A 14,456-nucleotide genomic window follows, 5' to 3' on the forward strand; every position below is an offset into this window, starting at 1 on the left:
AGCATATGACCCATTAACATCATTGAGAGAGACAATAGGATTTAAATGACAGAAAGGGTGATACATAATAATGTGTCAGCCCCATTTCTGAACAGAGAACATAGAGTCGTGAGGTGGGCAGCACCCCCATAGAAGTCATTTGCAGAAATGTTCATTGACTCAAAGAAACAGAGGTAAGCTTTTCTAAATCGTTTAGGATCATTTCAGACATAATGACAACCTTGCAAATAGGTTACTTTTTTTCTTCTAAACAAAATTAGCATGTTACCATGGTACCCAAGAGGAAGCCTGTGGTTCTACTTCAGGCAAATTCCCATTGTTGTAGAGATGAACAAGGACCATAGCAACTAGCCCTGTTGTTCAAAGAATTAATCATCTGCCTATGTAAATCTGCATAACATCATTGTTTCAGTGACACATGTTGGTTTTTCTGATAAAAATAGATGTTATACACTTACAAACAGAATATATTTAACATGAAAATCTCATTAAAATTCCCCCTTCTGAAAAATATCTCAGATCTCATTCAGATAGCTTTTCACAGGTAGATTTTATAAATAACATAGTTATTTTAGCAACAAAATCTTCTTATATTAAATGTAGTACTTTTATAAATGATAAAAAGGAACTAGATACATACAGTCTGAATAGGTGAAATACTTATTTGTCATTTTACTGCGGTATATTCATTCATATATATCTTGATACCATTTTTAGCAATGAAATAAATCTTCATAATGAATTTAGGAATCACTACTTTTTGAACTCTATTAACATTCATACCGTGTAGCTTTTGGAATATAGATTACACTACGCACTTGTTGAATTGTAATACTCTGACAGCCCTTAAAAGCCACCTCTATTTGTATGCCACTTCTTTCCTCCTGTCCAGGAAGAAAACATAAATGATTATATAACATAGCTTTCACAGCATCTATATGAAATCCTTATGCTTGTCTTTCCAGGTCCTGAAGGGGTTTCCAGAATGCTTACAAGCTGACATTTGTCTGCACCTCAACCAAAATTTGCTTCAGAATTGCAAAGCTTTCCGAGGGGCCAGTAAAGGCTGTCTTCGAGCTTTGGCTATGAAATTTAAGACAACACATGCACCTCCTGGAGACACTTTAGTGCACTGTGGAGATGTTCTCACTGCTCTTTATTTTGTGTCAAGAGGCTCCATTGAAATCCTTAAGAGTGACATTGTTGTAGCCATTCTTGGTATGTAGATTACTACAATGCATGTTAAAAGTCAGGGGACTGAAAAGAAACATTTGTTGTTCCTGGGATATGAAATCTGTGAATATTTTAGTCACTGTTATTTAAAATCAAGCAGAGAAATAATTTAAGGAGCAAAGTCTGCATTACTCCAATAATCCATGTGCACCAAAGAGCCCCAGTCATTTGAAAATCTAAAAGATAAGAGCAGGAGTGAGTCGCATTTATCCCTAGGTAAATGGTGAGATGCAAGTTGAGACAAGTCGATGTCAAGTTACTCCAGTTCTGATTATGCTGCATCAGCCAAAGTTTTCGATATCCTTTTCTTGAACAGTGTATGAGGGTACTGAGGCCCATAGACTCACTACATGCTACATGTAGAAAAGCATGTATCTAATTTAAGCAGTGTCTTCTAGAAGTTTTCAGAAATGTCTGCTTCTATCCCCTGAGCATATAGAAAAGGAAGAGAGTACCAGATTAATCTGATCGAGACTGATACCTAAGTTTAATAACACTAGCAAATTCCCTTATATTTCTTATCAGCATGTTCGTGTTTATATTGCATGGGGCATTATTTGTTCTCTTTACCAATGAAGTTTGTCTCAGAGCAATGTTCAGTCCAGCTTACCTACAGCTGCTGATGACTATTATGTGGAACCAATAGGAGTATATTAGGCATAGCACTTTCAAAAGAAAAATAACTAAAACTCTACCTAAATAAAACTACTGATCTGTTTCTTCAATTTAGAATCAGGTAATAAGAATGCAAGGAACATCTGAATAGATATGTAAGGTCGTGGAGTCACCATCCCTGGGAATGTTTAAGGAAAGGTTGGACGTGGTATTTAGGGACATCATCTAGTGGGTGACACTGGTGGTAGGGGGATGGTTGGACCAGATGATCTTGAAGGTCTTTTCCAACCTTAAATGATTCTGTGATTTTGCTACACTGAAGTAGATGAAGCAAAATGTGGACTGGTAGCAGTATGTTGCTATTAATTCACTTGTGACTGCTTTTCTGCTAGTGCTTTTGCAGAGTGGATACCTGAACAGAAATACAAAGGTCTGCCTACAGCAATCCTTCCCTACATTTAGATAGAGTTATCAAGATAATTTGTCATCTCATGCTATTGCATCTCATCAGCTGGGCCAGCTTTATGCACAAGCAAATTAGGGACCATGCAAGTGTGACACAGTGAGATTTTTACTCACTTGTCTTCCCCAGATTCTGAACAGCATGATTCACTGAGGACTTCCTCTCTTACATCAAATGCATGTAAATTTCTATAGCTCTCACAATGAAGAAAAACTGACAAGTTTACAAACTCAGGAATTTCTTACTGGACCAAAGATGCAGACTGTTTGAGTTTTGTGTGTTATGCACATCAGATCCTTGTGCGCCTCTCACCCTGCAGCAGAACCCCACGTATCTGCAGTGCAATGCCAATGCATCTCTTCCACTCCAAGGTTCCTCACGCCAGGGTCTGCAGGCCAGTGGTCTGCTCCCCCACTGGAGCATTACCCCATGGTAATGGGAGTCCAGAGTGGAAGAGAGAGTCATGCACAACTGCAGCCAAAAGGAGCTGCACTATAGTCCCACATCAGTTACATGGCCCATGAGGCAAAAGTCTGCCTAATAGCTGGCTCCAGTCAATGAGATTATGGTATCCTGAAGAATCTGTTTTTTTTTTAAAAAAAAAAAGTGTCCTGCAACACAATCTCACTGAAACCTAACAAAGGTTATCAATACTTAGCCAAACATTTTTAGTTATTTCCTCATCTGAAAAGAAAGGACATAAAAAAGTCTCTTTGTTCTCCAGGGCTGAAAAACTTCAGTCCACAGCACAGTTGACATTTCCATCCTGAATAAGTACTCCAACTTCATCACAGAAGTCAGGGGTTCTGAAAAATGTTGGGTTTATCCATCAGTTTTCCTCAACTCCTCAGCACTATCTGATGCTGCTAAGGTCTTACCAGTACTGACCTGACAGCAGTAACTCTGTGCCAAGACTCTGTGTCCTTAGGAAAGATGATGGCTATTGGCCTCATAGAATCTACCACCTCTTTCAGCTTTGCAGACAAGATATTAAAATACTGTGATCGTGTTGATGTAAGTTATATTACGGAGAAGGTATTATGTCTTGGATAGGGACCTCTCCATTCATAAATATTAAGACCAGAAGGACTATTAGGTTATGTTGGCTAACCTCTGTTATATCACAAACTCATTTTACATTTCATATCTTTAACTATCTTTTTTGTCTAATGAGCTGTTTGATGAAAGCATGATGTTGAGAAAAGAAATGAATTTTGATCTGAAGAAATAATAAGATGAAAAAGCAATCACTTTTCTTTGCAGTTTATTTCCATAGTGAATTATTTTATTGTTAAAAATACATGCTTTATTTCCAATAGAAAATTTTCTTGCTTCAATTTCTTTCCATTGGTTCTTGCTTTGCATTCCTCATTATATTCTAGACTGATTTACTACTGAGTAATTTTTCCTCTCCATAAGGATGTATGCAATATAATCAAGTTACCTCTTTAATCTTCCTATTGAGAAACTAAACAGACCATGCTCTTTAAGAGCAACTCTACCCTTGAATTATTTTTTGAATCTCTTATCTACTTGCTCACCCAGTTCTCAGCTTCCTTAAAAAAAAAAAAAAAACAGGAGAAACAAGATCTACTTGCAGTAATCCAATACCCAATATAAAAAACACAGACGTTTATCAGAGAAGCAAAATCACCTGCACCCTTTCTCAGCAGCCTACTATTGCTCAGTTGCTATGACGAGTATTCTTTTCCATAAGTGCTTTCCTAGATATAAAACCTCACCTCCATTTTGCAGGTATGCCCTGCAAACCTTAATTTAAAGCATATTTTGCACTGGTCTGTGATTGCTCCGCATTTATGACAATTAGCTGAAGATTTGGGGAAAACAAGCAATTAAATATAGATGACAATTTCAGCAAACAGGTAGTGCAAATGTGTCAACATTGATGGAAAGAATTGTAATAGTACCAAAATAGAAGCAGCTATGTTTAAAGACCTTCTTCAAAACAGCTTCTGCATCTTGGAAGCTTTGCATTCCCTCTAAAAAAATATAAGAACTAGTAATTTTCTACTAAAATATATTTCAAATAAAATATGTTTCTTCATGTACATTTAACAAAATGAGATTCTAGGCAAGACAGGTCCTGGACTCTACTGAAAGTCAGAAATTATACCTTTGTCATCATATGATATAAATACATGAAGTTTTTCTTAGAAAGAACAAAGGAAGCTTCTTTAGTCATCCTATTTTGACAGAACTGAAGGAAAACTGTAATGGAACTAGATTTTCCTTTCACTTAGTCCAATTATATGCCTACATAATTTCATTGAGTTTACTTTTACTATTTAATAAGAATACTTTTGATTTAAACCAACATACATGCAATGGTAATCAGATTGTATCACTTCATGTAAAATTAAGTATTCTACACTGTTATCAAAAAGAAATACATCATCCAATTTAATGGGTTATTCATGGTTAAAATAATCATCTCTATCTAATTTTCTTTCTGCAGGAAAAAATGATATTTTTGGAGAGATGGTACATCTTTATGCAAAACCAGGAAAGTCAAATGCAGATGTGAGAGCTTTAACGTACTGTGACTTGCATAAGATCCAGCGAGAAGATCTACTAGAAGTTTTGGATACGTACCCTGAATTTTCTGATCTCTTCCTCACCAACCTAGAACTGACTTTTAATTTGAGAGATGAAACTGCAAAGGTACATAAAATAAGTTTTGTGGTTTTTTTTTTCTTAGTATTGGGCAGAATCTATGCCACAGTAACAAAACTTGAAAATAGCAATCGAAAAACTGAGGTTAGCAAAACCAAAAGCTAAAAGCCTGAGGCCAAATCCTATTTTTAAAAAAACACATTCACCTGATTGCTCCTACTGAAGTCAGTAATACTCAGAAGAAGTCAATGAAATGATCCAGATGATGTTAATCTAACAGGATTTAATTCTATATTTAAATAGTATTAAAGTTTTAGCCAGGGGGATTTTGGATTTTTTGTTAAAGCCATGGAAAATATGTTTTTCCAGTGAGCATGACTATAGCCTGGGTCACCACAAGGGGGACTTTTGACACTAAATGTAATTGTATCACCATGAAATAAATATAAATCAGATCATCCAGATTCATTCTGTCTAATAATACAAAATATGTAACTGCCTTTCAAACATGAATTGTTAATTCTCTTAACTTAAGTGCACCCTACTTCCTGGGAGACTAAAAGTGTACAAGGGACTTTTCAAATTTCATTCACTCTTTGGATTTACAGGGGTTTCTTGGTCTCTTTTTCCTACAGTGACTCTCCTAAGTGTTCCCTCATATCAGTCTGAATTGGCAAAATAGGGGGAGGTTTGAGCAGAAAAGAGGAGAGGCTTTTGGGGCTCTAGAAAGTTTTCCCCAGAAAGCTGTAGGGTACGCTAGCACTGACCACCAAACATGGACTAAACTGCCCACAGAATGGCCAGCTTCCATTTCATTATTTCTGAGATGTTTTTAGTGTGTTTTTTTTTTTACCGTACTTTAAAGGAGAAACAGAGATTCAGTGAGAAGAAGCTAGCAGAATTTGGCCTCAAAGGCTGTCTGAAAAACAGAGACAAAGAACTCTAAGTTTTCAGTTAGAAATGACAGGAACTTCTTTGCTAATCACATGTTGATCTTTAGTTTAAAAATTTTACATAAAAATAACTTCCAAAAAGAAATGTCATTTCTTTTTTTTTTATGCTGAGCCTTTTTTTCCCATAAAAGATTGTTCTGAAAATCTGAAAAAATACCAATCCTATTCTTTATTTTGAAATGTATCATTTTGTGTTTATTGAAAAGGTCATCATTATTCATTGTATTGTATTTCATATGTAATTAACTTAAATTTAAGTTAACTGAAGGTCCACATATTTGAAAAATTTCTTGAAGATAAATTCACATTAATGACTTTGGTCTTCTTAGCAATTATTTTCTGCAATTACTTTGCCATCAATGTTTTATCACTTTTTCTTTAGATCTGACTAAATTGAAACAAATCACATTGCGTTGTGATGTAGAAGAGACAAAGAAAGTTCTTGCTGCTCACATCTCTTAGAAATTTTTCAGATATTATTTCTTACTGCTGTACTAGCCACTAAGAAAAAAGTCACTAGATTTCACAGAGACAGGGAAGGACACGCTCATCCATGCCTCTGAGCCTGCAGAGTCACAGTTTTCTCTAGCAATTCCACTTGCATTCCACTGACTGTTACAATCCAGAAAATCATCCCCAAAAGAAGTAATGAGCACATTCTGATCTTCAAAACATCACTCATATCCAGATTTGTTATCTGGATAATAGGTGCTTCTGCCTAAGCTTCTGCTTCTGTCCTCTTATTTATGTAAAGTGCCTTTTTTCTCCTGCAGTTATTCTACCAGTTAGGCACCACTTAGGCACCTTACCAACCAGGTTTACAACGAAGGGAATAGAGAAAGATGCAAACACTTACCAAATCTTTCCCTCTGCCTTTCTCCCACATGCAAACCTGTTTTCCTGGGTGGTACACTCAAGTACGGTACAAACCTCACTAGTACAGGGAAGGGAAGTAGATTAAGTGAATTCCTTGGGTGCATACACAAAGAATGTAACTGGTGTTTTATTAGCTTATTTGTAAATTCTGCAGTTGTAATATAAGTAAAAAGAAGAATTAAATGCATCTTGTATTTATAAAGGCAACAAAAAACACATCCGTCTTCTAATAAGATATATAGAGAAAGATACCATTGTGTTCAGCTATGAAACACAATGAAATATGTCTCTTAATGAACTGAATTTGATAAAAAGGGGGGAAGGTCTAGAAAAAATAATAATAATAATAATGAATAAAGTGCCTGGTGCTTGTCGACCTTATATTTCCTGTTGTAAAATGTAACCTTTATAATTATTACCATATAATTAAAAATAAAACTAATTACAATCAGCACATTACAACTTTATCAGAGAATGTATAGTATTGCAAGGAGGTGTGTTTTTTTTTTTTTCATCTAGTTACTCTAAACTTACTTAAAACACAGGAAGCTGATAATATGTGTCTCTACATGTGAATTTATCAAGATAATTTTGTTTCACCATCATGTGGCAACATTGCCAGTTATGCACTATCTGCACAAACTTTTTAGCATTAGCATGGACCAATACCATTAGATAGGGATGGAGAGCTTGATGTAAACTGACTTGTGTAATATTGCCTTTCTTAAAGCATGAACATGATTAACAGTGAATCAACTATCGAAAACCTGCTCTTTTTATGTGGGACTAATCTGTCACTATGTTTCATATTTCATTAATCAAGTCTGACCTTGTAATAAGATCACAAACTACTAATGATACGGATGGAGATAACTGCAAACTACGAAGACGGAAATTGTCCTTTCAAAGTGAAATAGAGAAAGGTAATTAACTTCATTTCTTACATTAGACAGTACTGCTTCATTATTCATTGGTATTTCACTTGGTAATGCTGGGTACAGTAGGGTCCCATGTTGGCTGTTATTGTAGCAGGTCTTGAGAATCCAGCTGAGCAGCAGAAACATTCTGTGCATTGTCCCCTACATGATTATATATGACTAGAGGATATCAGTTTCACCTCCTCATGACTTCACACCCATCAGTGCAGAGCTATTCAAACACAAAGCTACCTCACTGCCCTTGTGATAAACATATATATGTGTATACATATACATATGCATATTACCTCTTAAGCAATATCCATTTTCTGAGACATCATGCTTTAAAATGTTTGGAGAAATTAGTCTACTGGATTATTTATTAGCAGTGTTGACTTTATTTCCTCAGCAAAGGTAATAGCTTACCTTCAGCTTTGCTGAACTTGATGCTAGGTAGTGTTTCTCCCTGGAATTAAAATACTTGTTTTCAGGACACAGTAGATTCACATAGTCAGATTTTGATTAATTTGGCAATGTGTAAATGGTTGTCCTGGAAACAGTTCAGGTTTTCTGTGCTTACATTCACCTTAGGGACTTTTGGGAGTAATCCATATGAAGGAAAATTCAGCGAAATATTGAACCATGTTACAGTATTCAGTACTCCTAAATACCGGGAACTGTAGATAGTTGCTGTGGTCAGACAGCAATTGTCATGAAGAAAGCTAAATTGATACTCACAAGATTTTCATTTTTAAGAAGGGAAAGCATAATTCCTTGAATAATTTTATAGTTTCAGGGTCCAATGATTTGTCTGACAAATTATTGTTTCTGGTATGCCTGTCTTTCATACTCCACAGTTAAACCCCATGCCCCATACATAAAACCAATTTTAGCATTGCAGAGTAGTTGATAATAAATGGGAATACTTTAGAGGTACATAGCAGGTATAATGCTTTATGAAGGAAGACTTTAATCCAGAGCATGGCTACTCAGAACAATGACATTGCCATTCAATCAAAGAAGCTTTTTTAGGGCGGGAAGCCAAGACTGACAACAAATCTGTCAGGAAAATGTCCCCATGAAATATTCAATCTGCTCCTCACAAAGAATCTGTTGACAGAGGTGCTTTGCCTGAATAACCTTCACATTTCTTATGAGAAAACATATGCTACCACCCAGATAAGATGGAAGTGATCTTCCATGCTGTGCCTGCTGCAGAATTACAAATAGGTTCCTCAGGTGTTAATGTGGTGCCAAGGCCCCAGGCTTTTATGGTTCTTGCACATTAGATTATGCTGAACAGCCTCTTGGGGACATTTATTTACATTACTTTTGAAAGAACATAATTTCACACAGTTTTGTCTTTGAAAATAAAATAAAGTTGCACCATTGAAAAAGAAGGGACAAAACTGGCAACAAGTGCTTTAGTCCTGGTAGTCACTGTACAGTACCTGGTAACTTTTGAGTTAGACAGAAGTGTGGTACATTGGTAGTCCACCTGAGAAGATGCTAGCATGAGAGTCCTTTGCCAAGGAGTGAGTATGCTTTTGGCCCACTGGTTTACTGGCCCTCTCTGGTCCCTGTTCAGGTTCTCTGAAATTTGCCAGAACTGAAGGAGGCACCTGGTAGTCACAGACCTTCTATGTCACTTTTCTGTGTCCCATCCTACACCCTGTATGAGGTTGTGGAGTACTAGAGGTTACTACTGGATTGCAAAGTTCTGTTCTATTTATTTCAACATTTAGTACCAATAGAAGGGAGCTGTATCGTATTTTGATCCAACATAGTTAGACTACAACTGATAAATATTTGGGCATGATCCTGCAGATTGAGCTTAGAAGAACTGGAGTAGAAAAGACTGAGCTCCTGAACACAGAGCTGGCAAATGCATTTCTGGTCACAGTATTCTTACAGATTAAAAATGTCTCACATGATGACTTCTAACAATCATATTTTGATTTTGGAACTGTAATTGAATAGACTACAAATTGAATGGACACCCAGCATTCTCACTTTCAGATTTTGATATTTTACATCTCACCAAATTCTTATTTATTTGTAATTATTATGGGGGAGAGTGTAGCTCATGAAAATTGACTTCTTGATGACATTTTTAATTTCAGTTTTCGACCCACTAACATATCACACAGTTAGGGAATGTATTGTTTTCATCTTTAGTATGATCATCAGTGATTTTCTCCCTTTTGGAGTGCTAAAAATGGGATTGTGTTATCTCAGCCTTTAGTTCATGCTAGCCTGATTTGGACCTTGTTGCCATGGCAACTCTTCCTGCAGGAGTTTTATCAGGGGTTAAAGAAAATCAACACAGCTCACGCATCTGCAGTTAGTACCACTACTTTTCCAATTCCAAGACCTCAGTCCACCTGTACATATTTCCATCATTTCTTACCTGTGTCAACAAAAATTGATCTTAGCTCTATCAAGCTCTATTATAATATGCTTTTAAAGGGTCTGTGTGGTATAAGACCACTTGAGGCAGCTTGTTCTCTGGTTTCCAGAAACAACTGCAATACCACAAGAGGTCCCTTGCAAAAATTAACACATACACTACATAGGCAGCTTATTCTTGCTCTCACCTAAAATAAATTCATTGCAGGACTTTCAGGATAATGGATGATATTCCTTGCACAGGTGCAGGTGCAGCCTCAGACAGTTGCCATAGATGCTTGACAGTCAGCCAAGAAATTCTCTCCATGACTGCTTGAAATAAGCAGTATTCCTGCCTGGCAGCTCCCACCAAAGCTTTCAGATTGGTTGGCAAGTTAGTCTCCTGCTGAAAACTGAGGGGCAATGAACTGCTCCATCTACATTCAGTTGCTTTGTTTAGCAGTGCAGAATACAGCCCTGTCTTGCCCATTACTCATTTTCCTCTAGTAGTTAAGTGGGAGATGGCTATTTTTGAGACATTACATAGAGGCAAGAAGTTTCTTTAGTTCCCTTAGTTCTGACTGCAGATCTGATATTCCATGCTGAACAGGGCATCACTAGAGTTGGTTTCATCAATATGGAATCCAAACATACAGCTGAAAAAATGCAAAAGTAACAGTCAGAGTGCCACCCTAGCAAAGTAAGCTCACTGAGAGCTTGAAAACTTGAGGTTTTGAAAAGACTTTTCTGGAGTTCAAGCACTAATACTTTTATTAGTGCCTTGTTCAACTTTTTGTTAATGTTTGCTCAAAAAGCTTCACCTTCTTGGGACTGTGTCCTATTATTCTCATGAAAAACTATTCTTTGCATTTAACTTTAATTTATGTAGCCCATAGCTGAAAGCTATCAAAACCCTGGACCTGTTCTGAGCACTCACACATAATTCTTGTGAAGCCCTAGAAACAATCAGATAGGAAATCCTTTCCCAGGAGAAAACTGATTTGAGGCTAAAACTACACTAGTGATAAACTCAAATCACATCTGCCCTTTGTTCTTTTGACAGAGCATATAAAATACTTCAACAGTAATATAAAACTGGCAAATAAACCAGCATGGACATACTACCTAGGAATGTAACGTTGACCTGATTGAAATAAACCCTAACTCTGGATTTTTAGCTGTAATCCAAAGACAAGAACATCATCTCTCAGACTCTAGCTGAGACAATGATACAGTCTCCAGTTGAGTTATATTGTTATATTAGGAACCAGAGATTCAGGTAGCTAACAATACTTAATCTTCAATTTTCTAGCCAGCTGGCTCAGGGAACTCGTAACAAGGAATTTTTATTTCCATGGATGTGATTTTAAAAGCCCACAAAAGAATGTTCTTATGAAATCTTATGCACTTGCCCATGTTGACACAGTCTGTAGCAATCAAATATAAAATGCATTCTGCAATGTTTCATTTTAAGTGCATTGTTAACTTCCATTCTCATCCCCTTCCCCCAGCTTAGACATTTAAATGCTTACTTTATGAATAGATGACTCAGCCAAGCACTATGCTCTGTGTCCCCAGCAAGAAAGTAGGGTAAGAATCTGGACAAAAATGGAAACTCTTACTTAACTGTGTTAAACTATTAGCGTTTTGCTAATGAAGTCCACTTGGGCTTAATTAGAAAAGAGTTTCTAATATTCAGCCAGAGTGTCAGGTGGTTAAATGAGCAGGGAGCAACTAATATCTAGGCAAGCAGCATATGGCTTGGAGCAAGATTTCATGTCCCTAAAATCTTACCTTCAGCACAAACCCCCTAACAAAATGTGTATGGTCATCAGAGAGCTAGCTCATCACTGCAGTTTTCCATTTGCTCCTATTATTGTTATTGTTATTGCTGTTACCACCGTGCCTAGGAGCCACCTCAGGGACCTTCTACAAGAGTCTTGTTTCCATGAGTTGCTCCCAGACAGGCTGTTTCCAGAGGCCAAATCTGACCAAAATGTTGTATGCAGTCATACATACCAGTAGCCATCCTTTGGAAGAAAAAAAAAAAAAAAAAAAAAGTAATAATAGTGCTATAGTGAAAGCTGTGTACCTTGTAGAAGAGAAGAGGATTCTAAATTTGACAGAACTGCTTTGGCGTTTGCCCTGAATTCCTTTTCAGATGTGTGTTTGTACACCTTTGTTTCTGATTTTTTAATTGTATCATTATTTCCTGAAGTATAAATCAAAAATTGTCCTTACATTATTATTTAAATACCATTAAAGTTGATACAAAAACACAGGAAGGAAATTCAGACACAGGGCTGTCACTCCATTCCTAATTTATCTCGTAATAGAAATGGCACAAAAGAATAAATGAACTTTTAAATTCTTGGCTTTTTAAATGTGTTTCTTATTCAGTTATTCAAAACTACCTCCCTTCTTATCTTAGTCCATTAAAAAAAATAAGGAACATAGATACTTATGGAATGGTTATCCAATCTTTAGTTCAGGATAGTGGGAGGTTTCAGTATTTTTTGTTCCCTGTTTCTCAAATCATCCAAACCTTCATAGCTTGGAGAGGAAACACACCAATATACACATTAATTTACCAAACTCTCACAAGCAGCACTGAGACAGTCCAGGAATTCAAAGAGCTTTCTCTGGTATACTTCAGTTCCTTTACTGTGACTATACAACCTACTGGAACCTTTCAGTAAAATTGCCAGGATTTGCTATAATGATAGAATGTCACTAGTTCGTATCTTTAGGTTCACCAGTGAATACTTAGAAGTTCTCAAATTAAGAATGAAACTGGAATTAAAGGGTTATTATATCATTAAAAGTAGTCATAGAAAAATAAGAACTTTAGATCTTTCTACAACTGAGGGGAGAAAATGTTTAACTTTCCTAAGATACCACCAGTAGCCTACTTCTTATGAGGAATAGGAATCTCCCTCCATCAATTCTAGATAGATACCATTTTTTTTCTTTAGTGTTGGTCAAAAACCACACAGAGATTTCACAATACATTTTGTAAATAGGGTGTCCTAAAGATAGATATTTGAAGGGAACCATAATAAGTAGAAATGAGGAAGAAGGAGGAAAACAAGTGTGTGCTAAAGAATGTAAGGATCTTCTTCTTGAGTTTAGGTAGAAAAAGAAAGTGTATGGACACTGGAAGTGAGGTTAGGCAACATGGGAGGACTACAGAGTTGCTGTTCACTATTGTATAGAGATAACTCATGCCACCAAAGCTCAATTAGAGTTGAAGCTGGCCATTACTGTGGAGGACAATAAAAAGTGTGTTTTTTTAAATATGTTAACAGCAAATGGAGGACTAGAGATAACACTGCATGAGGATGGTCACCTCACAATTAGGGACAAAGCAGAGATGTTTAGTGCCTTCTTTCCCTCTGTCTTTAACACCGATGAAGAGCTCTAGGATCCCTAGAGCCCTGATTTGGACTGTGACTGTAGGAATTATAAACTCCCAGCCAACCCTGAACTTGTGCAGGATTTGCTGCTTCAGCCGGTTTTCAGCCCAGAGAAGAAGTGACTGAGGGGAGGCCTCATGGCGGCCTGCAGCTCCCTCACGAGGGGAGCGGAGGGGCAGGCGCTGAGCTCTGCTCTCTGGGGACAGCAACAGGGCCCGAGGGAATGGCATGGAGCTGGGACAGGAGAGGGTCAGGCTGGGTGTTAGGAAAAGGTTCTTCACCCAGAGGGTTGTTGGGCACTGGGACAGGCTCCCCAGGGCAGTGACCTGCTGGAGTTCAAGGAGCATTTGGACAACTCTCAGACATATGGTTTGATTTTTGTGTGGTCTTGTGTAGAATCAGGAGTTGGACTCAGTGATCCCTGTGGGTCCCTTCCATTTCAGGATATTCTGTGATTCTATGATTGCTTTACCTCAGGTTTCAGGAGCCATTGTAAGTCTCTGGAATTGTTTTAGATTTCAGGGTCTAGCAGGTCTACAGACATCCAATGTACCTAGGTGAAGAACAAGGACTTATAGATACAAAAATCCATGTTCCTGGTAGAACTTTGGATAAATTCTTTCTGGCAGCTTAAGAAATATCTTAAGGAATGTGTGCGTGCCTTTAAAAACTCCTGTCTCTGCCACATTCTGAAAATGGCCAAGCTTTGATATAACTGTATCTGTTTCAAAAGATTATTTTTGAACCAAAAAAATCCCTGACGGGAAGAATCTATTTTCACTTATTCTTTGCTTCACTTAAGTTTTTTGGGAAATTATGGTGTAGAAGGGCATAACTGTATATGATGTTCACAGAAGGAAAAATGGTGGTAAAATAGCCAGTCCTCCTCTGATCATAAAAATTTGGAACTGTTGCTAAATTAAATTATTAATGAATATGTGATGACTTCACGGTTCATTAC

The 14,456-nt window shown here is 37.0% G+C and overlaps 1 protein-coding gene across 1 annotated transcript in view; it reads left to right on the plus strand.

Moving 5' to 3' along the window:
• Positions 1-14,456, plus strand: part of KCNH7 (potassium voltage-gated channel subfamily H member 7) — a 221,047-nt gene that overhangs the window by 190,171 nt on the left and 16,420 nt on the right. Inside the window, exons 10-12 of the mRNA XM_035571085.1 lie at positions 966-1,218; positions 4,788-4,993; positions 7,598-7,697. Of these exons, the coding sequence (XP_035426978.1) occupies positions 966-1,218; positions 4,788-4,993; positions 7,598-7,697 (559 nt within the window). The remainder of the gene's footprint in view (positions 1-965; positions 1,219-4,787; positions 4,994-7,597; positions 7,698-14,456) is intronic.

This window comes from Cygnus atratus, chromosome 6 (assembly GCF_013377495.2).
Source record: "Cygnus atratus isolate AKBS03 ecotype Queensland, Australia chromosome 6, CAtr_DNAZoo_HiC_assembly, whole genome shotgun sequence".
In the NCBI taxonomy this organism is placed as follows: domain Eukaryota; kingdom Metazoa; phylum Chordata; class Aves; order Anseriformes; family Anatidae; genus Cygnus; species Cygnus atratus.